General features: G+C 49.2%; 3 protein-coding genes across 3 annotated transcripts; all 3 read left to right on the forward strand.

Moving 5' to 3' along the window:
- Positions 1 to 18,530: 18,530 nt before the first annotated feature.
- Positions 18,531 to 23,513, forward strand: LOC138358861 (adhesive plaque matrix protein-like). The gene is made up of 4 exons (XM_069317209.1): positions 18,531 to 18,866; positions 20,155 to 20,768; positions 21,062 to 21,568; positions 23,144 to 23,513. The coding sequence occupies exons 1-4, from the start codon at positions 18,531 to 18,533 to the stop codon at positions 23,511 to 23,513; spliced, it is 1,827 nt and encodes a 608-aa protein (XP_069173310.1).
- Positions 23,514 to 23,557: 44 nt separating this feature from the next.
- LOC138358862 (110 kDa antigen-like) lies at positions 23,558 to 24,106 on the forward strand. Its single transcript, XM_069317210.1, has one exon. It carries the CDS (start codon positions 23,558 to 23,560, stop codon positions 24,104 to 24,106), a length of 549 nt encoding a protein of 182 aa, XP_069173311.1.
- A 251-nt stretch (positions 24,107 to 24,357) lies between these two features.
- LOC138358863 (adhesive plaque matrix protein-like) lies at positions 24,358 to 26,198 on the forward strand. The gene is made up of 2 exons (XM_069317211.1): positions 24,358 to 25,202; positions 25,496 to 26,198. Exons 1-2 carry the CDS (start codon positions 24,358 to 24,360, stop codon positions 26,196 to 26,198), a joined length of 1,548 nt encoding a protein of 515 aa, XP_069173312.1.
- The last annotated feature ends 174 nt before the right edge of the window (positions 26,199 to 26,372 follow it).

A 26,372-nucleotide genomic window follows, 5' to 3' on the forward strand; every position in this document is an offset into this window, starting at 1 on the left:
TTGCATCTACTGCATAACCGCAGTTGCACTACACATTTACTGGGATCATGAGAGCCCATGCACTTGGTGCATCTGTGTAATTCTTGTAGCCGTTTAATCCTGGTATTAAAGTTAGGATAAACAGTGCATTTGTAGGTGACATGTTCTTGTTCACAGAACAGACACTTTCTCTCTCTGGCTGAGTTTGTCCTTTTAGTGGACATATCAGTTGTAACGTCAGAGGGAGATACAGAATAAATACCTACACTACCACTCCTTTTTCCAGTGGATGGAGTAGTCTTAGGTTTGAATTTATTGGACTTATTCAAAGTCGATTTGGGTTTGACTGACTTGTCAATGTTAGGTGGTTTAGACTCAGGTTTAATCTTATCATGAGTCTTCAACCTGTTAACCGTTATTCTCAGTCCCTCGAATATTTGCTTGAGAGTGAGAAACTCGGTTTTATAGTGTGAGCAGATTTCTGCTAAGATATTTCGAGGCAATTTCCTCTGCAAATGTAACTTGATTGACCATTCTGAGGCTGGTACATCAACTTTAGTACCTAAGGCCTTCACTAGAGACTCTACTTCGAGCCTGAAGCTTTGAAGTGAGTCTGGTCTGTTACTTGGTGCATTCAGATCCAGCAACTGGTAATAAAGGTTAGCTATACTCAACTCCTTGTTGCAATAGTTCAACTTTAGCAGTTTTATAGCTTCCTCATAATTACTCTCAGTGAGAGCTAGGTTATTTATGACCTTTTTAGCCTCCCCTTTGAGAAGATTAATCAGGTATGAGAATTTAGAAATTCTGTCAAGAGAAGATTTCTTATGTATATGAACTTCAAATGTAGTCCAAAATGTGTCCCAATTTTCTTCATCCAGCCCTGCAAATGTAGGTAAGTCTAAAGTAGGTAGACAAACCTAAAGTAATTAATTACTGAATTGAGACATAGTATTATTTACATTAGATTTAGATTGTGTTACTATATTGGATAGTATGTCAAGTTTATCTTGAGTCTCATCTTCATACTGAGAAATATCTGCTATAATTTGATCTATTTCCTCAGGATCAGTTAAAGTGACATTCAGTAGGTCGAGATAAGACTGGCTTGTAGATCTGACTTGATCAAATTTTAGATCAGCCACTCTCACTGATGTTTCTAGTTGATAGTAATCAATGGGAGTTGCTTTAGACAAGGTATCAGACTTATTAATTAGTCTAGTTAAATGACCTTTAAGGCCAATATAGGTTCTCCTTAATTGTTCAGGAGTAGCCATGGTGGCTTTAAGTCCAAATTTCATAGGACTTGAATAAGTATTACTAATGAAGCTTGGGTACTTGCTCATTAGTTGACAAGTTGTATTGAGTATAGCCTAAATTAATCTGGCTAAATTACACTCTACCTCACTCGAGGTTAAATGTACCTACCTAACAATAAGTAGCTAAGGATTTTGAGCAGTGCTTGAACTTCACCATTAAATTTCTTCCGGCTAGCTCATCTTTATCACCATTAGATTTAATGGCGATCATTCAGCAGCGCTCAAAATGCATACACACAAATAATGAGTACACAAATAACTAATATGGATATACTCCAATCAGAGTTACTATAAAGTTTGAATCCCACCCTTGATAGGGTCAGCACAAGAATGAATAATGTATATACTACTGACTAGTCCAAGACTAATTGTAAGAATTTCTACCTAAGAAACTACAAATTTATTTAGTCTGCATTTGTGCCAAATTCAGCACAATCACAGCCTAAAGTCCTACCTAATAAAGGTTGGCATAGATTAATTTGTGGTGCAATAATGTGAATATACAGTTGTGCTGTGTTTTTGGGTTTTTTAGATTTTATAGTTTATATAAAGGTGCACTTGCACATACAGGTGAAAATACAATTATGTACAATTAATTTGGCTTGCCAGCCACAGCCTTTTATGGTGGTTGATCAATTTGTCAACTACATGTGACCTAGACTCACCTGACAGGTGTACACCATCTCTTGCCAGGTTTTGCCTGTATGGTCTGGCTGTAAATTGTATGTAAGTTATGAGCTGTTGCTCCTGGTGACCTGAAGATTCTTACCTCAGTATGAGGTATAGGTCTGAGTGTTGTAGGCAATTGACTGTGTCCTACTAGTGCTACTTTATACATGAGGTATAAGCATGTTACGAACCCGGATCCAGCGTCCGAGCCTGGAGCAGTGACAAACACGCCATCTGTGGGTCAGCTCCCGAAACCCCCGCCAAACGAACGACGACACCTAGTGAGGACAGCGTGTACTGGCCTCGAGGACCAGTTTCCAGTCTGGTTCAGCGCTCAACACCGCCGGTCCTGACCTCTGGTGAGGTGGTGCTCCGACGACAGCGCCATCTATGGACTGGATACGTCAGGTGTTTGCGCCCGCCACCGTAAGTGAGGAGTATTAGTGTCCCGGTTATTAATGACGTGTCTGCTTACAGAGCCGACCTGGGACCACTGTGTTGAAGGTGGAGTCAGTCTACCCGAGGCAGCCAGTCTCCATACTGTGAAGTTTGCTGCAGCTGTTGTGACGTCGCCCCCCCCGGAAGAACACTGTGGTGTGTTAAGCCTGCCAATGGAGTGGCAGTGAAAGGATTTACCCGGGACCGACGGTTGGAGACGATAATCCACTGGGGTATTGAGGACAGGAGGGTGATTGGTGATATCACACGAGACTCCTGTCTAGGGCGTACCCCTTTTATCGTTCGTGGAGTGGCCGTACCAGCCTTGGTGGCTCAGTACCTGCCAGCAGACCTGCTGGACGTGTGGTTGACGGCCTCCACGACGGTGCCCCCAGTGGACCTGTGTTGTGGCTGACCTGTGGCCAGGGTAGGCTCGGCGTTCTCAGAGGACACGTCTTGAGGCCACGAAGAAAGCACCGCGGACTCAGCACCTAGCTTCTTAATCAAGAGTCTTCAGCAGAAGACTAGATTGTGCACGATCCCCTTGTAAAGTGTTAAAACCCCTCCCCCTTGTGTACTCTTTTAAATTCTATATATAATCGGTGATGGTACTAATTATAATATTAAGTTCTTAACTTTCTTTCCCTACTCCCTTTTAAGTTACTTGCGTCACGGATCTCATCCCTTGATAGCCACTACTGGCTTGGGAACGGATACATATATTTTCCTCTAACAACATCAGAGTGAGAACCCCGTTGCGTCCCGAGAGGGCCGTAACATAATTGGCATCCCCAGCGGGATCCGTCCCCTTGTTAAGTATGTTTGACAGGGGTGGTGAAGTGGCGTAATCCCTGTAAATACAGTAATTCCCCCTGTGTGCGACGGTTGTGACGTTATACGTCCTGTGCGGTGCTCAAGAGTGACTTAAGTGCGATATTGTGCAGTGCGGTGCTCGCTGTGATTAAGCGATTAAGTGCAATATTGACTAGTGCGGTGCTCAGTGATTCAGTGCAATATTGTAGAGCGAAGTGTTCGCTTGGACTCAGTGCAATATTGGGTAGTGCGGTGCCCGGAGTGATTACGTGCAATATTGGCAAGTGCAGTGTTTGGTGCGATAAAGTGCAATATTGGCGTAGAACAGTGCTCGGTGTATTAAGTGCTAACGTGTAAGCAGTGTGTTAAGTGCTAAGTGTTCCATCTGTGACAATGGCAGACAAAGCTACCATCGATGATCTGGACGAGGTTCAGGCTTTTCTGAACAGAGAAGATTGTCTTGCCAGATTAAAATATCTGAGTAAACCAGAGCTTGTACTAGTGAGCGCCTACCTGGAGATAAAGATCCGTGCCAGTGATTCCCGTGTGGAGATCTTGTCCAAGGTACACCGGCACCTGAAGGCAGAAGAGAAACAGGAAGGCGAGACTCCTAGTACAAAGGAAAGTGCAGACATAGCTTCCACGGAAAAGGAAGATAAGGGCAGCGACGTTGACAGTGATGCCGGCAAGCTTAATATCAGCTTCCTAACAGTCAAGATGCGTGCCCTAGAGATCAATCGTGAAATTGAATGGAAGAAGTTAGAAATGGAACGAGAATTAAAAGATAAAGAAATGGAGATGAAAGAAAAAGAATTGGCGATGAGGCGTTTAGAATTAGAAAGAGAAGAGAAACGAGAGAGACAAGATAAAGAATTAGAGATGAGACGTTTAGAATTAGAAGAAAGGAAAGCAGAGAGAGAAAGAGAAGAGAAACGAGAAAGAGAAGAGCGAGAAAGAGAAGAGAGACGAGAGAGGGAAGAACGAGAAAGAGAGAGAGAAGAACGAGACAGGCAAGAACGACAAGACAAAGAGGAAAGAGAGAGACAACATGAACTAGAAGTTTTGCGATTAGGCGGTGGTCGGAGGCAAACAACGGACACCAGTAGCTTCGATCCGGTACGCAACATCAAAATGGTCCCCAAATTCCATGAGAAGGAAGTGTCAAAATTCTTTGCAGCCTTCGAGAAAGTCGCTGCCTCTTTGGAGTGGCCAAGGGAGAATTGGGCCATCATGATACAGTCAGTCTTGACTGGTGTTGGGGTTTTTCACCTCTCTATTATTCTCTACCCTTACTCTGGGGTAAGCAATAGTTATGCTCAAGGTAACTCACCGTAGCCCTGCGGGTCTTCCCTCGATCCTCACGGCGCCACTGCACGCCAGGAGAGTCTCCCAGTCAATCTTAACGGCCTCCTATTAAGAAAGAGTGAGAACACGACTCGATCACATCGACTGTCGTGTGCCCTCCCCAACAATAGGGCTCTACGGTTAATCACAAGGTCGCCAACTGGTGTTTAAGGTGGCCAGTAACACCCTCAGTGGACTGGTGTATTCAGTGGTAGCCTTGGCAAGGTCACACTCAAAGATCAGGAATCAGGCAGGTACTTATTGTTATCACTCTATGCTTACAGGTATAGTATAGCCACAAGATCAATGGAGGGGATGATAAAAACCAAAGAGAGTTTTGTATTTTACTTAAAATGTATGAAAGATGTCACAAAGCCAAACAATAATCAATAAATCAACTGATCCTGACTCGGCCGGTAATTCCCACGGATATTATGCGACCGCTAGAGGGCAACACTCTCCCCTCCTCATCAAGTGTCAAGAACAGCTGATCGCAATGGTCACTCCGCGCGAAATTTGCTTGTTTGCTAGATTCACTGTTTCGTTAAATTCTCCAATATTACTAGAAACTCGCACACTCGATATTGGCTAAATAAACCGGATTACTCAGTTACACTGTACTCAGGCTCAAACAGTCTTTTCTACAATCAATGCTATAATGATTCACTGTAATGGCTTCACATTGTTCTTCACTCAACAATATATTATGAACTATTAACACTGGAGTTTTCAGTACTTTCTCTCGTTGGCGATAACGCAATAATTCACTGTACTCACAAATGATTATTCACTGAATGAACATAGACATATATATGGTATATAAATCAATCATCAATACATGGAAAATAAATAGTTTCTGGGCACATAGCCTAACCTCCAAATACTGGCATAATCTTATATATAATTTACCACTATATGTTCATATCAAAATCTATAGAAAGATATACACAACACAGTAAATTTATCACTGGTTCCTGGTGCCTGTACACACCAATAATCAACATAAATAATACAAGTACTCTTGATAGTACTGTCTAGCACCCTGGTGCTTTACCGTGACATAGGTGAGACTTGCTCACGACATATAAAATCTTCAGGCGAGATAATATAGCCAAATAATATAGCTAACTAAAGGGGAATGGGGAGGGAACTAGAACCACCTACTTCACCCTATCCTCCGATGAGAGTCGAGATGTAGCTCCTGGTCCTCGTGTCGGGAACGCCCCCACACTACACGTCGTCGTGTCCTACCAGAGCCTCTCGTCGTCCCACCGTTTAGCGCGTCGTCTCCGTGCCTCCTCACTGCAGGTCCGTCCTCCTCCTTGACTTCTTGAAGGTTGGAGTCGGTCTCCTGGCCGTCGTCTTCTCCCAGCAACGGCTGTCGCCTACGTCTCAGCTTCAGTCGTTCGGTTTCCCCCAAATAGTCCTCTCTTCCTCAGCTACCCAGTGGCTCTGTCTGCCACTACGCTGTCACGAACTGGTGAATTGCCACAGACGTCAACATACGTCACTGCACGGCTTCACTGCTACTGGCACAGTACCTGACTGGAGCACTTGTTGCTCAAATAACCGTCAATTCCCTCTTCTGGTTCAACACATGAACTAGGGAAGACTTCTCAGAGTACTGGCGGACTTCAGGTGACGCGTAAATCCACGGTAGTGGGAAACAGCTGTCCGACAAACAGGACCACTCGTCGCACGTCCGACCTCTATGACGTGTCGTGTCTGACTGCTGGCGCCAGCCCGGCGCGCTGGCCGGACCCCCTTCCTTCGTGACGTCACTTTCGCCACGGGAGGTTTTCATTGGCTCCCGGTGCCACATTGCTGTCGGTGACCAATCCGGTGCCACTGACGTCACACGGTTTTGGCGGGAGATCAGAGAGGTAAGCGCCATCTTGGCTCCCTAAAGGGCCTAAACCACAGGCCAAAACATTACTATTTCACAAATTTCTCGGCTCTCCGAGAACACTTCACTCTCTCCCATATATCAAATTGTAGCCTGCAACGTAGAGAACGCATGGGAAAAGTAGACATGACTCTTACTGCAGGCGTGGGAGAATTATAAGGGGGGGAACTCCGTCACATACCCCTCCCCTTAAAATAAGAGTCATGTCTGGTTAGTGCATATGGGATAGGGCATCCGCCACTACGTCGTCCTTCCCCTTGATGTGCTTGACCTTGATCCTTGTCAGACTCTCAGTGCGGGTGAGACTGGTGCCGTCCGCCCTGGACCACTTACTTTCCTCCTCCGGGAGTTCTCGGTCCCTCGGTACACTCAGACCCGTCTTCCGCTGGGTTTCTCGGGTATACGTTCCGTCCTGCTTGGCGGCTCTTCCTTCTACAGTGAAGAAATGTCTCAGGCGGCCTGCGTGACACACCTGTTTCTTCCGGGGTCCAACCGGCTTCCCAATCTCGTACGACACTGGACCCAACCGTCGCAGCACTCGGTACGGTCCCTTGAACCGCGACCTGGTCACTCTACCTTTACCTGGCAGCACAACCAATACTTTGGATCCGGCCTGAACATTCCTCTGCGCAGCTCTCCTGTTGTACCACTCCGACATCTTACGTTGCGCCTTCTTCAGGAGTTTCCTAGCCAGTTTCTTCGCTCTAGTGAGACGTTCTTTGAACTTCTGGACATATTTATTCACCGTTCCCACGGTTGCTCCTGGCGTCCATCGTTCCTTCATCATGAATAGCATGGCATATATAATATAGATAAATGGAAAGTAAGCCTTCTCAGGACCCACACGTCCTCCTTCGGCCTTACTAACCAATTCGGGGAACTCCTCCTGCTGCAACTTTCCGAGACGAGTGCGGTTTACCCCTGGAGAACTTGTGAGGGTCACCTGCAACTCACCATTCGGGCTACTCTCGTCCTCCACTCGTTCTCCGGGTCCTACGCAGAGGTGATCTGTTCCCAGGCTGTCAATCGACTCCTCAGCCCCATCAGATCCACAACCTCCTGGTTCTTCGCGTTGTCTCGGTGTCTCAGTACAAACTGGGATCGCCACCGGTGCGATTCCCTTCTCGTCCCCACAGACGTTCAAATCTTCGCCTGTCTCCTCGTGTTGTTCTGGGCACTCTTCGCCTTTCACGAGATGCGGGAGGACATATCCTCCACACGCGTCATTCCCCAAGATGACCTGCGCCTCCATCTTGGGCATTGATGTACAGACTCCCACCACTAGGGTCTGGCAGCCATAATCGGAATTTAAAGTTACCTGGTGTAGGGGCATCCTCACTGGGCCTCCCACAGTGGTCACACTTGCCACCCCCACACTGGTGCTCTTGTAACCCTCGGGGAACAGGGTTTCACTTATCAGGGTAAAGTCAGCCCCGGTGTCTCTTAGCATCTTCACTGGGATGGGGTCTGCGACCCCCATCCTTACGGTTCCTCGACACATGAATGGGTGAACTTTCTTCTCCCCATTCAGCACGGGTTCATCCCGCACTCCCTCGGTCCTCTGGTCCTCGAACATCACTAAAGCAACGTGTCCCCGCTGCTTAGGGCGTCTGCACTCCCGCGCGACGTGTCCGGGTATTCCGCAGTTGTAGCAGCGGCCCCTCGGCGGAGACCATCCGCCACCGCTCGCCTTAGCACTGCCTCCAGAGACCGTCACACCCTGTGTCTTTCCCGCCTCACTTGTCGTTTCTTTCCCTGCAGTAACAGTTCCCGAGCTCTCAGCTTGGTTCTCCCCTATCGGCTCTACAACACCTTTTGTTCCTCGGGAGTTCCAACTTGAGAAATGGGACTTGGGAGAACTCGCTCCTGTCCTCCATCCATCCGTCCTTCTATAACTCCGATCGTTTCCGACGTATGCGGGTGGTCGGTTCTGTCCCTCTCGGCGTGGGCGTAGGGCTTCTTCTAGCATGTCGGCCCGGTCGGCTGCGGCCCTCAGGTCCTTTATGTCCGCCTCCTTTACCCTCATCCTGATCTCAGGAGAGAGCACGGACATAAACTTTTCCATGGCCATTAGTTCCTTGACCTCTTCGACCGACCTTGCTTCTTCAGAGTCCAGCCACTTAAGGAGCTTTCTTTCAATGTCCCTCGCCGTCTCCGCATACGATTTTCCTGGCAACCGGGTACATTCTCTAAACCTCTTTCTGTAACACTCTGGCGTGAGCTTAAAGGAACGGAGCACAGCTCGTTTTACCGCATCGTAGTTAGTGCATTCTTGGAAGTCGAGCATGGTGAAGGCTTGGCGAGCTTCCCCTGTGAGCCTTCCTTGGACCAACTCCGCCCACTCCGCCCTCGGCCACCTCTTCATAGCAGCAACTCTCTCAAAGTGATCGAAGAAACTTTCGGCTTCACTAGGCACAAAGACCGGCAGGTCTCGTTCCCTCACTCGTCGGTCTTCCTGTGGCGGGGCAGGGGCACCTAGTCCCAGTTCAGCTCGCTTCAGCTCCACCTCCTGGTTGGCTTCTATTTCCATTTGTCTCAGCCTAACTTCTTGCTCTCGTTCTTCCCGGCGTAGCTGTGCTTCTCGTTCTTGCTCTTCCCGGCGCAGCTGTGCTTCTCGCTCTTGCTCTTCCCGGCGCAGCTGTGCTTCTCGCTCCTGTTCTTCCCGGCGCAGCTGTGCTTCTCGCTCCTGTTCTTCTCGGCGCAGCTGTGCTTCTCGCTCCTGTTCTTCCCGGCGCAGCTGTGCTTCTCGCTCCTCTTTGCGCTGCTGTGCCTCTGCTTCTCGCTCTTCTTTGCGCTGCTGTGCCTCTTCTCTCCTCAGCTGCGCTTCTGCTTCTCGCTCTTCTTTGCGCTGCTGCGCTTCCCGCTCTTCTTTGCGCTGCTGTGCCTCTAGCTGCAGCTTCATTATTTCCAGCTTAATGCTGTGCCTGCTGCCGCTGGATCCCCTGCTGCTTCCACCAATACTCAGGTGTTCACCCTCACTGGCAGGTGTTTGGGGCCGTTCCTCCCCCAAAGCTTCGTCTCGAGCCTTTAGCTGAGCCATTATCTCTAGTCTTCTTTCACCAACTCGGGCAGATTTCAGCTTTATTCCAAAATGATCCGCTATAGCCTGTAACTGTGCCTTGGTGCACTCTTCCAGCACCTGTTCGTCTCTAGAGTCAATAAACCTCGCTACTTTATCATCCTCCATCTTGTGCTACGAGTGATAACCTTCACCTGATCTCTAACACCACTGCCAAGTACCACTGCAACCTTTACTCCGATCTATATCCTGGCAAGGTCGCCAATGTTGGGGTTTTTCACCTCTCTATTATTCTCTACCCTTACTCTGGGGTAAGCAATAGTTATGCTCAAGGTAACTCACCGTAGCCCTGCGGGTCTTCCCTCGATCCTCACGGCGCCACTGCACGCCAGGAGAGTCTCCCAGTCAATCTTAACGGCCTCCTATTAAGAAAGAGTGAGAACACGACTCGATCACATCGACTGTCGTGTGCCCTCCCCAACAATAGGGCTCTACGGTTAATCACAAGGTCGCCAACTGGTGTTTAAGGTGGCCAGTAACACCCTCAGTGGACTGGTGTATTCAGTGGTAGCCTTGGCAAGGTCACACTCAAAGATCAGGAATCAGGCAGGTACTTATTGTTATCACTCTATGCTTACAGGTATAGTATAGCCACAAGATCAATGGAGGGGATGATAAAAACCAAAGAGAGTTTTGTATTTTACTTAAAATGTATGAAAGATGTCACAAAGCCAAACAATAATCAATAAATCAACTGATCCTGACTCGGCCGGTAATTCCCACGGATATTATGCGACCGCTAGAGGGCAACACTCTCCCCTCCTCATCAAGTGTCAAGAACAGCTGATCGCAATGGTCACTCCGCGCGAAATTTGCTTGTTTGCTAGATTCACTGTTTCGTTAAATTCTCCAATATTACTAGAAACTCGCACACTCGATATTGGCTAAATAAACCGGATTACTCAGTTACACTGTACTCAGGCTCAAACAGTCTTTTCTACAATCAATGCTATAATGATTCACTGTAATGGCTTCACATTGTTCTTCACTCAACAATATATTATGAACTATTAACACTGGAGTTTTCAGTACTTTCTCTCGTTGGCGATAACGCAATAATTCACTGTACTCACAAATGATTATTCACTGAATGAACATAGACATATATATGGTATATAAATCAATCATCAATACATGGAAAATAAATAGTTTCTGGGCACATAGCCTAACCTCCAAATACTGGCATAATCTTATATATAATTTACCACTATATGTTCATATCAAAATCTATAGAAAGATATACACAACACAGTAAATTTATCACTGGTTCCTGGTGCCTGTACACACCAATAATCAACATAAATAATACAAGTACTCTTGATAGTACTGTCTAGCACCCTGGTGCTTTACCGTGACATAGGTGAGACTTGCTCACGACATATAAAATCTTCAGGCGAGATAATATAGCCAAATAATATAGCTAACTAAAGGGGAATGGGGAGGGAACTAGAACCACCTACTTCACCCTATCCTCCGATGAGAGTCGAGATGTAGCTCCTGGTCCTCGTGTCGGGAACGCCCCCACACTACACGTCGTCGTGTCCTACCAGAGCCTCTCGTCGTCCCACCGTTTAGCGCGTCGTCTCCGTGCCTCCTCACTGCAGGTCCGTCCTCCTCCTTGACTTCTTGAAGGTTGGAGTCGGTCTCCTGGCCGTCGTCTTCTCCCAGCAACGGCTGTCGCCTACGTCTCAGCTTCAGTCGTTCGGTTTCCCCCAAATAGTCCTCTCTTCCTCAGCTACCCAGTGGCTCTGTCTGCCACTACGCTGTCACGAACTGGTGAATTGCCACAGACGTCAACATACGTCACTGCACGGCTTCACTGCTACTGGCACAGTACCTGACTGGAGCACTTGTTGCTCAAATAACCGTCAATTCCCTCTTCTGGTTCAACACATGAACTAGGGAAGACTTCTCAGAGTACTGGCGGACTTCAGGTGACGCGTAAATCCACGGTAGTGGGAAACAGCTGTCCGACAAACAGGACCACTCGTCGCACGTCCGACCTCTATGACGTGTCGTGTCTGACTGCTGGCGCCAGCCCGGCGCGCTGGCCGGACCCCCTTCCTTCGTGACGTCACTTTCGCCACGGGAGGTTTTCATTGGCTCCCGGTGCCACATTGCTGTCGGTGACCAATCCGGTGCCACTGACGTCACACGGTTTTGGCGGGAGATCAGAGAGGTAAGCGCCATCTTGGCTCTCTAAAGGGCCTAAACCACAGGCCAAAACATTACTATTTCACAAATTTCTCGGCTCTCCGAGAACACTTCACTCTCTCCCATATATCAAATTGTAGCCTGCAACGTAGAGAACGCATGGGAAAAGTAGACATGACTCTTACTGCAGGCGTGGGAGAATTATAAGGGGGGGAACTCCGTCACACTGGGAAGGCCCAAATCGCCTACTCTACGTTATCCCTTGACGACTCCAGCGATTATGACAAGGTGAAGAAGGTTGTGCTCATGGCGTACCAATTGGTACCTGAGGCTTATAGGCAAAAGTTCAGAAACCTGAAGAAGACCTCAGAGCACACTTTCACCGAATTCGCTACAATCAAGGAGCGACTTTTCCAGGAATGGTGTGCCTCTCGGAAGGTGGAGACCAGGGAAGACCTCGAACAGCTGATTCTGCTCGAGGACTTCAAGGATTGTTTGTCTGGAGACCTCAAGACGTACTTAGAGGAACAGCAGGTGGAGACCTTGAGTGCAGCAGCCACCATGGCTGAAGAGTATATCCTGACTCATAGGCCGTCTGCTAAGTACGTCCCGAGGAATTACCAGCGCCGGTTTGACAGACCTCACGACGAAGAAGAAAGACCCGTCCCACAAAGTGCTAAGAAGACGCCCCCAGGTAGCCCTCGAAGAACAAGTCCTAGTAGTCCGAAACACCGTAGTCCGAGGAGGAACATGGTGTGCTGGACTTGTGGGCAGAAGGGACACATAGCTGCTAGGTGCCGAGGCAGAAGAGGTGGCAGTGCACGAAGGGAGGTGATGTTGATGAGCTGTGGAACATCACCAGCAGGAAGCCAGTCGACGACGACGCAGGAAGGACCAAGTTTGTTGACCCCTCACACTTCAACCGGGTATGTAACGAGTGATCATACTGGTAGATCAATAGTAGTGCTCAGAGATAGTGGAGCAGCCCAGTCCCTGATCGTGAAGAGCTCGTTACCCGAGGGAGTAAGTGTGGATGGGCGACAAAAGGTTGTTCTAGTTGGGTTTCCTAGGACGCAGTATATCGCCCCCTTAGTGCCAGTACATCTTGACTCGCCTTATTTCAGCGGCACATGTGAGTTGGCAGTAGTCGATACCCTCCCTGTGGCTGGGATTGACGTGGTACTAGCCAACGACTTGGTGACCGATTGGAGCACCAATCATCCCAAGGTTGTGGACGAGTCTACCGGAACAGCACGGTCTGAGGTAACAGGCAATAGTAATGTCCAGGTAAAGACAGACCCGGATTTGAACATATCTAATTTGTCCTCTCCCCCGCAGATCGACAGTTGTCTAGCAGTGTCTCCTGATTCTTCTCTCGACAAGGAACATGAGGTTAAGAAGGCAGAGGTACCTGAGCAAGAAGAGAGGCCTTGTGTGCGGGCACCCACGGATACCAACGAGTCTGGAGCAAAGGCGGATGTGTGCTTGCGGTATGGCAAGTTACAGCGTGTAGTGGACCAGCCAGAGATTCCCCAGACGTCAGAGGTATGTGAGGTGTGTTCTAAAGGTCTAGTGACCTCTTTGGTCCAAGCCAGGCTAGTGGATGGTGCCGGCTATGGACAGGACAAGCTCAGGAAACTTATCCCTCGACTTACCAAATGTTTCCTATCGGTATTTTGTTTTGTTCTCCTATGTGTTCTCTGTGTTCTCAGTAAGGACCGGTGGACGACCCGACAAATGATGGCTCCCATGAACATCGCGAAAAGGTCCCAGGGATTGGAGATTTGTACTGCAGGTGTTGCAGTTGAAGGAGGGACCTGGAAGGTGATGGTTGATACAGGAGGTACGACAAATGATAATATGAGTGACTGTTTCCGACAGGTTGACACCCCCGCGTGATTGCTGAGCCTCAATACAGCGTTATACGGAACGTTGGTCGACCTGACGGAGGCAGAGCGAATGCCATCTTCGGTGTGCAAGCAGCCCTGTTGGAACTAGGTGTGGGCCTAGTAGACGAGTATGTAGTAAGTACTGCCTTGCCCACTGTCGCTATCACTCTGAATTATCAGACCTCTGTATTCCAGGTTCCTGTCTCCCTGAAGGACCATCGGACCGGCACCAGAAGTGATGGCTGTCTGTGGACAGCCATCATCGGTGCCACGACATAGGGAAGTGTCGAGTTACCCCAGATCGTGTCGAAACCAATCCGTACTCGAGAGAGGTGAGATGAAGCCCCTGCTTGACATCGCAGTGGAGACGTGGAAGACGTGGAAGGTTACGCCAGGCAGGACATCGCCTTCAATCTGCAAGTTCCCATTGAGCCGGAATTGCCCAGTAGGACAATTCTGTAGACGAGACAGCCTCGAAATTCCAGATCATAAAGCATGCGTGTCCATTTGGAGTTGTGTCGTCGTACTAATTTGGTTTGTGTTTCTTTTTATAGAACCCCAAACCAAATTCTTTTTGGTGGGGAGGTGTTACGAACCCGGATCCAGCGTCCGAGCCTGGAGCAGTGACAAACACGCCATCTGTGGGTCAGCTCCCGAAACCCCCGCCAAACGAACGACGACACCTAGTGAGGACAGCGTGTACTGGCCTCGAGGACCAGTTTCCATTCTGGTTCAGCGCTCAACACCGCCGCTCCTGACCTCTGGTGAGGTGGTGCTCCGACGACAGCGCCATCTATGGACTGGATACGTCAGGTGTTTGCGCCCGCCACCGTAAGTGAGGAGTATTAGTGTCCCGGTTATTAATGACGTGTCTGCTTACAGAGCCGACCTGGGACCACTGTGTTGAAGGTGGAGTCAGTCTACCCGAGGCAGCCAGTCTCCATACTGTGAAGTTTGCTGCAGCTGTTGTGACGTCGCCCCCCCCCCCGGAAGAACACTGTGGTGTGTTAAGCCTGCCAATGGAGTGGCAGTGAAAGGATTTACCCGGGACCGACGGTTGGAGACGATAATCCACTGGGGTATTGAGGACAGGAGGGTGATTGGTGATATCACACGAGACTCCTGTCTAGGGCGTACCCCTTTTATCGTTCGTGGAGTGGCCGTACCAGCCTTGGTGGCTCAGTACCTGCCAGCAGACCTGCTGGACGTGTGGTTGACGGCCTCCACGACGGTGCCCCCAGTGGACCTGTGTTGTGGCTGACCTGTGGCCAGGGTAGGCTCGGCGTTCTCAGAGGACACGTCTTGAGGCCACGAAGAAAGCACCGCGGACTCAGCACCTAGCTTCTTAATCAAGAGTCTTCAGCAGAAGACTAGATTGTGCACGATCCCCTTGTAAAGTGTTAAAACCCCTCCCCCTTGTGTACTCTTTTAAATTCTATATATAATCGGTGATGGTACTAATTATAATATTAAGTTCTTAACTTTCTTTCCCTACTCCCTTTTAAGTTACTTGCGTCACGGATCTCATCCCTTGATAGCCACTACTGGCTTGGGAACGGATACATATATTTTCCTCTAACAACATCAGAGTGAGAACCCCGTTGCGTCCCGAGAGGGCCGTAACAAAGCAGCAAATAAATTGGTGTGAATTAGGCTAACCTATGTGGTAAACTGCCGGTAGCCACAATTAATAAAATGTGGTTAGTCTAGACTACTTCACACTGTGATTAGTTATGACTAATTAGTAATGATAATTGGTATGTATCCGGTTCGAAGGACCATAACGTTGGATTTCTGGGGCTTGATTCATATATTCAATTATTTGATTATTGTATTTAAATAAGTCGAAGGACCACCCACTTTTGAAAAAAGAGGGAAAACGAATAATAGTGATCATTAGAATGACACTAGAGAACCAGTGTCTATGGATAATAATTAAATGAATAATCACTTGAAAATAATGAATAGACTGTATTATTAATTAAAGTCAAAACCTCAAAGATCAACATTGGGGGGGTATTTCTAAAAGTTCATATATATCTAGGAACCAGTGTGGTTCATCACTAGTTCATTGTTGAGTTAGTAACATAGTAATTCTAAACTACAATAGATTCAGAGATATGATAACTCAAATTATGAATATTAATGATTATGAATTATTGAGCAACAGTAAGAGCAAACACATTAATTACTAAATCATCATTTTTGGTAATAAATTATTCACTGTAAAGATCCTATATGAATTATATGGAAATCAGTAATAATCTTAGATAAATTTGTATGAAATAAATGTCTTATCTGTAAGACGATTTCTGTAACGCCATTTCATCATTCGTCCTCGTGGTCACAGGATCCCAATAAAGAAAGAACCCGAGGTGAATATCACGAATGAAGAGAAACAACTTGTCGACTCCTCGTATACACGCTGAAATCAGAGAAATTTAAGTAGCATTTGATTAAGCTACGAGTTATTTCATATATTCATGAAAACTGAGAAAATGTGGAAAATCAACTAACGTTGTGTATTAGGTATCCATGCTGTATAACGACAGACTACCCACATATATACAATCTAGAATGATGCATCAAACAAGAATGGTATACTTAACATGAGCGTATCAAATACTAAGGTCTGCCGAAACCGCGTCAGCCAGTCCCAGACGTCCACTGCTGTGTATGCGTAATTACGGGCCGTGGCTTCAATTGTTGACGCATTATTAACTGGCAGGGCACTATAGAACACGTGAATAGGTAATCGTTGACTATTAAATGGGTATCAACGTAATTCTTGTCGTTAAAAACACCCCAGTCACTACCACGTGTCTCGCCACTCTTCTCGCCAGGGATGCCTCGTGTACAATGGCGTCTCCGCCCTCCCTCAACCCGTCTCTCGCATTCACCACAGAAATTATTAATCACGGATAATTCTTTTCTGCATAATTATTGATGTAATACATTAATGAGAACTGGGTTGCAATTATAGGGACTTAAATATTATCATATTCTCGTTTAATGGTGTTAAACGAGAAATGTCGAATATTTTTATTCTCTCTATAGCATTCGTACGTAACAGATAAAACTGCTACTTATAATAATTTCAGTTAATAACTCTTGGTTTTAGATTGTCGGGAGTCATATTATCCGTAGGTAATTATTACACTGAATATTGATAATTTTAGTGAACCACATTCAATTCTCTAACACATTGGTAATAAACATGTCTATCTAGACATTATCTGATGCAATTTTGCTACTCAATTTCATGGGAATTCTTGCACTAATACGCAGATGAAATGGTTAATTTATGTTGACACTACCGTTAGTGAAATTAATAACTACTGTAGATAGTATATAATGATGATGATTTATTATAATACAATAGTAGTTTGTTAGTGTTGGAAATTTCCGACACAAGGACACCAGACGGTACAAGTCCACCAGACGGTACAAGGCCACCAGACGGTACAAGGCCACCAGACGGTACAAGGCCACCAGACGGTACAAGACCACCAGACGGTACAAGGCCACCAGACAGTACAAGGCCACCAGACGGTACAAGACCATCAGAAGGTACAAGACCACCTGACTGTACAAGACCACCAGACGGTACAAGGCCACCAGACGGTAAAAGTACACCAGATTGTACAAAGCCACCAGACAGTACAAGGCCACCAGACGGTACAAGGCCACCAAACGGTACAAGGCCACCAGACGGTACAAGGCCACCAGACAGTACTAGGCCACCAGACGGTACAAGACCACCAGACGGTAAAAGTCCACCAGACGGTACAAGGCCACCAGACGGTACAAGGCCACCAGATGGTACAAGGCCACCAGACGGTACAAGGCCACCAGACGGTACAAGGCCACCAGACGGTACAAGGCCACCAGAAAGTACAAGCCCACAAGACGGTAAAAGCCCACCAGACCGTACAAGACCACCAGATGGCACAAGGCCACAAGAGGGTACAGGCAAACCAGACAGTACATGGCCACCAGACAGTACAAGACCACCAGATGGTACAAGGCCAAAAGACGGTACAAGGCCACCAAAAAGTACAAGCCCACCAGACGGTAAAAGTCCACCAGACCATACAAGACCACCAGATGGTACAAGGCCACAAGATGGTACAGGCCCACCAGACGGTACAAAGCCACTAGACGGTAAAAGCCCACCGGACCATAAATGACCAGAAGACGGTACTAGGCATCAGACTGTACAAGAAGCCTACCAGATGGTACAATACATTCAGACGGTACAAGGCCACCATACAGTACAAGGCCATCAGACGGTACAAGGCCACCAGACGGTACAAGGCCACCAGGCGGTACAAGACCACCAGACGGTACAATGCCACCAGACGGAACATGGCCTCCAGACAGTACAAGGCCACTAGACAGTACAAGGCCACCAGATGGTACAAGACAACCGGACAGTACAAGGCCACCAGACGGTACAAGGCCACCAGACGGTACAAGAGCACCAGACGGTACAAGCCCACCAGATGGTACAAGGCCCCCAGACGGTAAAAGCCCACCATACGGTACAAGACCACCTGATGGTACAAGGCCACCAGACGGTACAAGAAGCCCACCAGATGGTACAAGCCCACCAGACGGTACAAGGTCACAAGACGGTACAAGACCACCAGACCGTACAAAACCACCAGACGGCCTGAGGCAACTACACCATACAAGACCACCAGACCGTTCAAGACCTCCAGACAGTACAAGGCCATCAGACCATTCAAGACCACCAGGCTGTACAAGGCCACCGGACCGTACAAGACCACCAGACGGTACAAGGCCACCAGACAGTACAAGACCACCAGACGGTACAAGGCCACAAGACAGTACAAGGCCACCAGACGGTACAAGACCACCGGATGGTACAAGGCCACCAAACGGTAAAAGGCCACCAGACGGTACATGACCACAAGATGGTACTAGCCCACCTGACGGTACAAGACCACCAGACGGTACAAGGCCACCAGATGGTACAAGCCCATCATACGGTACAAGAAGCCCACCAGACGGAACAAGCCCACCAGACGGTACAAGCCCACCAGACGGTACAAGGTCACCAGAAGGTACATGACTACCAGATTCTACAAGCCTACCATACAGTACAAGGCAACCATACCATACAAGACAACCAGACCGTTCAAGACCACCAGACAGTACAAGGCCATAGGACCGTACAAGACCACCAGTCCGTACAAGACCACCAGACAGTACAAGAAGCCAACCAGACGGTACAACAAGCCCACTATATGGTAAAGGCCTTGCAGACGGTACAAGGCCACCAGACTGTAACACGGGTTAGGGTTTCTCTCTCTACTTATCTACCTTCTACTCCCCCTTTTCCCGTATTCTTACTTTTTATTCTCTACCAAGGGACTCCAAAACTTTTACCAAAGCCAACTCCACGCCACGTGGTCCTAAGAAGATTGACCGACTTAGGATTCTACACCCAGTATGACGTGACCTAGGCTTTGAGCAAAACCCTAGAGTCGCCTCTACGCTGCCACCACCAGACCAGTAACACAAGAGCAATGATCGAGGTCTGGATCGATCACGCTAATTAATCAACCTAGGGGCTTGATCCCCACTATAAACGATGACCTTGAGTGTGGAATAAATTACACGGTAATGATAATTCCGATTCGATGTTAGAATCGGCGCCCAATCCAACTTTACCTCGTGTGGACCACGTGACCAGGACAAGTTTACACATAAAACACATGGAAATAATAATATGCAAAATATTAACAAATTTAATTTATTAAAAGAAAAACTAAAACAAAATCTAAATATGTTCACTCCCTGTCACTTTAACACTCCCTACTTGACCTGAATGGCAATGAAGACTATTCTATAAATAACCATAGCAACTATACCTCAATGTTTTACCAGCTAAAGATGTTGGGCTGGTCTCGGGGAGAGGTAAGATGTTTGACCTCTTATCCCAGTTGCTCTTGTCTCCACACTGCTCTCTTCCTTGTCTGGTCTACCCCAGACAGAGTATTGTATCCTTCCGCCTAGTCAAAGTTCTACCCAGTTACTAGCAAGGTTTAAGTTATAACAATTAACCTCTGTTTGTACTGAATTGATCCAGACTGGATGAATTATTTTACTGAAATTAAATTACACAAACATCTAACGGCAGAACTGTTCCCGATCCCCCAAAAATGGTTAATTGAACTTTGAGAAATAGTAGACCTGTCAACCCTGATGACCTATGACCGCCGGTCACTCCGCCTTACAAGTTAGATCTGATTCGTGACGTCACTGATGGTGACTTAAACTCAATAATTAGAATACTCTTGATATTGTATCCAGTACTATTATACAATACAATTTTAATGCAAAATGAATAAAGGCTAATTTTCTCTAAATTACTGAATACTATAGGATGGTTCATTATACGCAGCTATGAACAAAGCGTCGGTTATTTCCACCGCGAATTCCCCTGGGGTCAGGTTCCCAGGTCACCATGCGGGCTCAGCTTCCCATTCTCTTTTGTCGATAAACCACTCTGGATAATTCTTACAACCAGCCTAGTTTGTTACAAGACGGTACAAGAAGACCACCAGACGGTACAAGACAAGCAGACGGTACAAGAAGCCAACCAGACGGTACAAGACCACCAGACGGTACAAGGCCACCATACGGTACAAGTCCGCCAGACAGTACAAGGCCACCAGACAGTACAAGGCCACCAGACAGTACAAGGCCACCAGACAGTACAAGACCACCAGACTGAAGAAGGCCACCAGACGGCACAAGTTCAACAGACGGTACAAGGCTACCAGACGGTACAAGGCCACCAGACGGTACAAGGCCACCAGACGGTACAAGACCTCCAGACGGTACAAGGCCACCATACGGTACAAGTCCACCAGACGGTACAAGACCATCAGACGGTACAAGGCCACCAGACAGTACAAGGCCACCAGACGGTACAAGACCATCAGACGGTACAAGACCACCATACAGTACAAGGCCACCAGACGGTACAAGACCATCAGACGGTACAAGACCACCATACAGTACAAGGCCACCAGACGGTACAAGATCATCAGACGGTACAAGGCCACTATACGGTTCAAGGCCCCAAGACGGTACAAGGCCACTAGACGGTACAAGACCACCAGACGGTACAAGCCCACCAGACGGTACGGTACAAGAAGCCCACCAAACGGTACAAGCCCACCAGACGGTACAAGACCACCAGACCGTACAAGACCAACAAACCGTTCAAGACCACCAGACTTTACAAGGTCACTGAACCGTACAAGACCACCAGACGGTACAAGGTCACCAGGCAGTACAAGGCCACTAGACAGTGTAAGGTCACCAGACGGTACAAGTCCACCGGACGGTACAAGGCCACCAGACGGTACAAGGCCACCAGACGGCACAAGACCACTTGATGGTACAAGCCCACCTGACGGTACAAGGCCATCAGACGCTACAAGCCCACCATACGGTACAAGACCACCAGATGGTACAAGCCCACCAGACGGTACAATTCCTTCAGACGGTACAAGCCCACCAGACGGTACAAGACCACCAGATGGTACAAGGCCACCAGACGGTACAAGGCCACCAGACGGTACAAGGCCACCAGACGGTACAAGGCCACCAGATGGTACAACTACACCAGACGGTACAAGACCACCAGACGGTACCAGGCCACCAGACAGTACAAGGCCACCAGACAGTACAAGGCCACCAGACAGTACAAGACCACCAGACGGTACAAGGCCACCAGACTGTACAAGACCACCAGACGGTACAAGGCCACCAGACGGTACAACTACACCAGATGGTACAAGACCACCAGACGGTACCAGGCCACCAGACAGTACAAGGCCACCAGACGGTACAAGGCCACCAGACGGTACAACTACACCAGACGGTACAAGGCCAGCAGACGGCACAAGGCCAACAGACGGTACAAGGCCACTAGACGGTACTAGGCCACCAAACGTTACAAGACCTCCAGACAGTACAAGGCCACCAGACGGTACAAGACCAACAGACGGTACAAAGCCACCAGACGGTACAAGGCTACCAGACGGTACAAAGTCACCAGACAGTACAAGGCCACCAGACAGTACAAAGCCACCAGACGGTACAAGACCTCCAGACGGTACAAGGCCACCAGACGGTACAAGTCCACCAGATGGTACAAGACCACCAGACGGTACAAGGCTACCAGACAGTACAAGGCCACCAGACGGTACAAGACCATCAGACGGTACAAGACCACCATACAGTACAAGGCCACCAGACGGTACAAGACCATCAGACGGTACAAGACCACCATACAGTACAAGGCCACCAGACGGTACAAGACCATCAGACGGTACAAGGCCACTATACGGTTCAAAGCCACAAGACAGTACAAGGCCACAAGACGGTACAAGACCACCAGACGGTACGGTACAAGAAGCCCACCAAACGGTACAAGCCCACCAGACGGTACAAGACCACCAGACCGTACAAGACCACTAGACGGTACAAGGCCACCAGACCATACAAGACCAACAAACCGTTCAAGACCACCTGACAGTACAAGGTCACTGAACCGTACAAGACCACCAGACGGTACAAGGTCAACAGACAGTACAAGGCCACTAGACAGTGCAAGGCCACCAGACGGTACAAGACCACTGGATTGTACAAGGCTACCAGACGGTACAAGGCCACCAGATGCTACAAGACCACCAGACGGTACAAGCCCATCTGACGGTACAAGGCCACCAGACGCTACAAGCCCACCATACGGTACAAGACCACCAGATGGTGCAAGCCCACCAGACGGTACAAGACCTCCCGACGGTACAAGGCCACCAGACGGTACAAGATCGCCACCAGACGGTACAAGGCCACCAGACGGTACATGACAAGCAGACGGTACAAGCCCACCAGACGGTACAAGAAGCCAACCAGACGGTACAAGTCCGCCACACAGTACAAAGCAACCAGACAGTACAAGGCCACCAGACAGTACAAGACCACCAGATTGAACAAGGCCACCAGACGGCACAAAGCCACCAGACGGTACAAGACCACCACACGGTACAAGGCCACTAGACGGTACTAGGCCACCAGACGTTACAAGACCACCAGACGGTACAAGGCCACCAGACAGTACAAGACCACCAGACGGTACGGTACAAGAAGCCCACCAAACGGTTCAAGCCCACCAGACGGTACGGTACAAGAAGCCCACCAAACGGTACAAGCCCACCAGACGGTACAAGACCACCAGACCGTACAAGACCAACAAACCGTTCAAGACCACCAGACTGTACAAGGTCACTGAACCGTACAAGACCACCAGACGGTACAAGGTCACCAGGCAGTACAAGGCCACTAGACAGTTTAAGGTCACCAGACGGTACAAGTCCACCGGACGGTACAAGGCCACCAGACGGTACAAGGCCACCAGACGGCACAAGACCACTAGATGGTACAAGCCCACCTGACGGTACAAGGCCACCAGACGCTACAAGCCCACCATACGGTACAAAACCACCAGATGGTACAAGCCCACCAGACGGTACAAGACCTCCCGACGGTACAAGGCCACCAGACGGTACAAGCCCACCAGACGGTACAAGACCACCAGATGGTACAAGGCCACCAGACGGTACAAGGCCACCAGACAGTACAAGACCACCAGACGGTACAAGGCTACCAGACTGTACAAGACCACCAGACGGTACAAGGCCACCAGACGGTACAACTACACCAGACGGTACAAGACCACCAGACGGTACCAGGCCACCAGACAGTACAAGGCCACCAGACTGTACAAGGCCACCAGACAGTACAAGACCACCAGACTGAACAAGGCCAGCAGACGGCACAAGCCCACCAGACGGTACAAGGCCACTAGACGGTACTAGGCCACCAGACGTTACGAGACCTCCAGACAGTACAAGGCCTCCAGATGGTACAAGACCACCAGATGGTACAAAGCCACCAGACGGTACAAGGCTACCAGACGGTACAAAGCCACCAGACGGTACAAGGCCACCAGACGGTACAAGACCTCCAGACGGTACAAGGCCACCAGACGGTACAAGTCCACCAGACGGTACAAGACCACCAGACGGTACAAGGCTACCAGACAGTACAAGGCCACCAGACGGTACAAGACCATCAGACGGTACAAGACCACCATACAGTACAAGGCCACCAGACGGTACAAGACCATCAGATGGTACAAGACCACCATACAGTACAAGGCCACCAGACGGTACAAGACCATCAGACGGTACAAGGCCACTATACGGTTCAAAGCCACAAGACAGTACAAGGCCACAAGACGGTACAAGACCACCAGACGATACAAGCCCACCAGACGGTACGGTACAAGAAGCCCACCAAATGGTACAAGCCCACCAGACGGTACAAGACCACCAGACCGTACAAGACCACTAGACGGTACAAGGCCACCAGACCATACAAGACCAACAAACCGTTCAAGACCACCTGACAGTACAAGGTCACTGAACCGTACAAGACCACCGGACGGTACAAGGTCAACAGACAGTACAAGGCCACTAGACAGTGCAAGGCCACCAGAGGGTACAAGACCACCGGATTGTACAAGGCTACCAGACGGTACAAGGCCACCAGACGGTACAAGACCACCAGACGGTACAAGCCCATCTGACGGTACAAGGCCACCAGACGCTACAAGGCCACCAGACGCTACAAGCCCACCATACGGTACAAGACCACCAGATGGTGCAAGCCCACCAGACGGTACAAGACCTCCCGACGGTACAAGGCCACCAGACGGTACAAGATCGCCACCAGACGGTACATGACAAGCAGACGGTACAAGCCCACCAGACGGTACAAGAAGCCAACCAGACGGTACAAGTCCGCCAGACAGTACAAGGCCACCAGACAGTACAAGGCCACCAGACAGTACAAGGCCACCAGACAGTACAAGACCACCAGATTGAACAAGGCCACCAGACGGCACAAAGCCACCAGACGGTACAAGGCCACAAGACGGTACAAGACCACCAGACGTTACAAGACCACCAGACGGTACAAGGCCACCAGACAGTACAAGACCACCAGACGGTACGGTACAAGAAGCCCACCAGACGGTACAAGACCACCAGACCGTACAAGACCAACAAACCGTTCAAGACCACCAGACTGTACAAGGTCACTGAACCGTACAAGACCACCAGACGGTACAAGGTCACCAGGCAGTACAAGGCCACTAGACAGTGTAAGGTCACCAGACGGTACAAGTCCACCGGACGGTACAAGGCCACCAGACGGTACAAGGCTACCAGACGGTACAAGGCCACCAGACGGTACAAAGCCACCAGACGGTACAAGGCCACCAGACAGTACAAGGCCACCAGACGGTACAAGACCTCCAGACGGCACAAGGCCACCAGACGGTACAAGACCATCAGACGGTACAAGACCACCATACAGTACAAGGCCACCAGACGGTACAAGACCATCAGACGGTACAAGGCCACTATACGGTTCAAGGCCCCAAGACGGTTCAAGGCCACTAGACGGTACAAGACCACCAGACGGTACAAGCCCACCAGACGGTACGGTACAAGAATCCCACCAAACGGTACAAGCCCACCAGACGGTACAAGACCACCAGACCGTACAAGACCAACAAACCGTTCAAGACCACCAGACTGTACAAGGTCACTGAACCGTACAAGACCACCAGACGGTACAAGGTCACCAGGCAGTACAAGGCCACTAGACAGTGTAAGGTCACCAGACGGTACAAGTCCACCGGACGGTACAAGGCCACCAGACGGTACAAGGCCACCAGATGGCACAAGACCACTAGATGGTACAAGCCCACCTGACGGTACAAGGCCATCAGACGCTACAAGCCCACCATACGGTACAAGACCACCAGATGGTACAAGCCCACCAGACGGTACAAGACCTCCCGACGGTACAAGGCCACCAGACGGTTCAAGCCCACCAGACGGTACAAGCCCACCAGACGGTACAAGACCACCAGATGGTACAAGGCCACCAGACGGTACAAGGCCACCAGACTGTACAAGACCTCCAGACGGTACAAGGCCACCAGATGGTACAACTACACCAGACGGTACAAGACCACCAGACGGTACCAGGGCACCAGACGGTACAAGGCCACCAGAATGTACAAGGCCACCAGACGGTACAAGGCCACCAGACGGTACAAGACTACCAGACAGTACAAGGCCACCAGACAGTACAAGGCCACCAGATGGTACAAGACCACCAGACAGTACAAGCCCACCAGACAGTACAAGGCCACCAGACGGTACAATCCCACCATACGGTACAAGACCACAAGATGGTACAAGCCCACCAGACAGTACAAGGCAACCAGACGGTACAAGACCACCAGACCGTTCAGGACCACCAGACAGTACAAGGCCACGAGACCGTACAAGACCACCAGACCGTACAAGACCCCCAGACCGTACAAGACCACCAGACGGTACAAGGCCACCAGACGGTACAAGACCACCAGACGGTACAAGTCCACCAGACAGTACAAAGCCACCAGACCGTACAAGGCTAATTGACAGTACAAGACCACCAGACAGAACAAGGCCACCAGACAGTACAAGTCCACCAGACGGTACAAGACCACCAGACAGTACAAGGCCAGCAGATGGTACAAGGCCACCAGACGGTACAAGGCCACCAGACGGTACAAAATGCCCACCACACGGTACAAGAATGCTAGACGGTACAAG

This window comes from Procambarus clarkii, chromosome 87 (assembly GCF_040958095.1).
Source record: "Procambarus clarkii isolate CNS0578487 chromosome 87, FALCON_Pclarkii_2.0, whole genome shotgun sequence".
Lineage (NCBI taxonomy): Eukaryota > Metazoa > Arthropoda > Malacostraca > Decapoda > Cambaridae > Procambarus > Procambarus clarkii.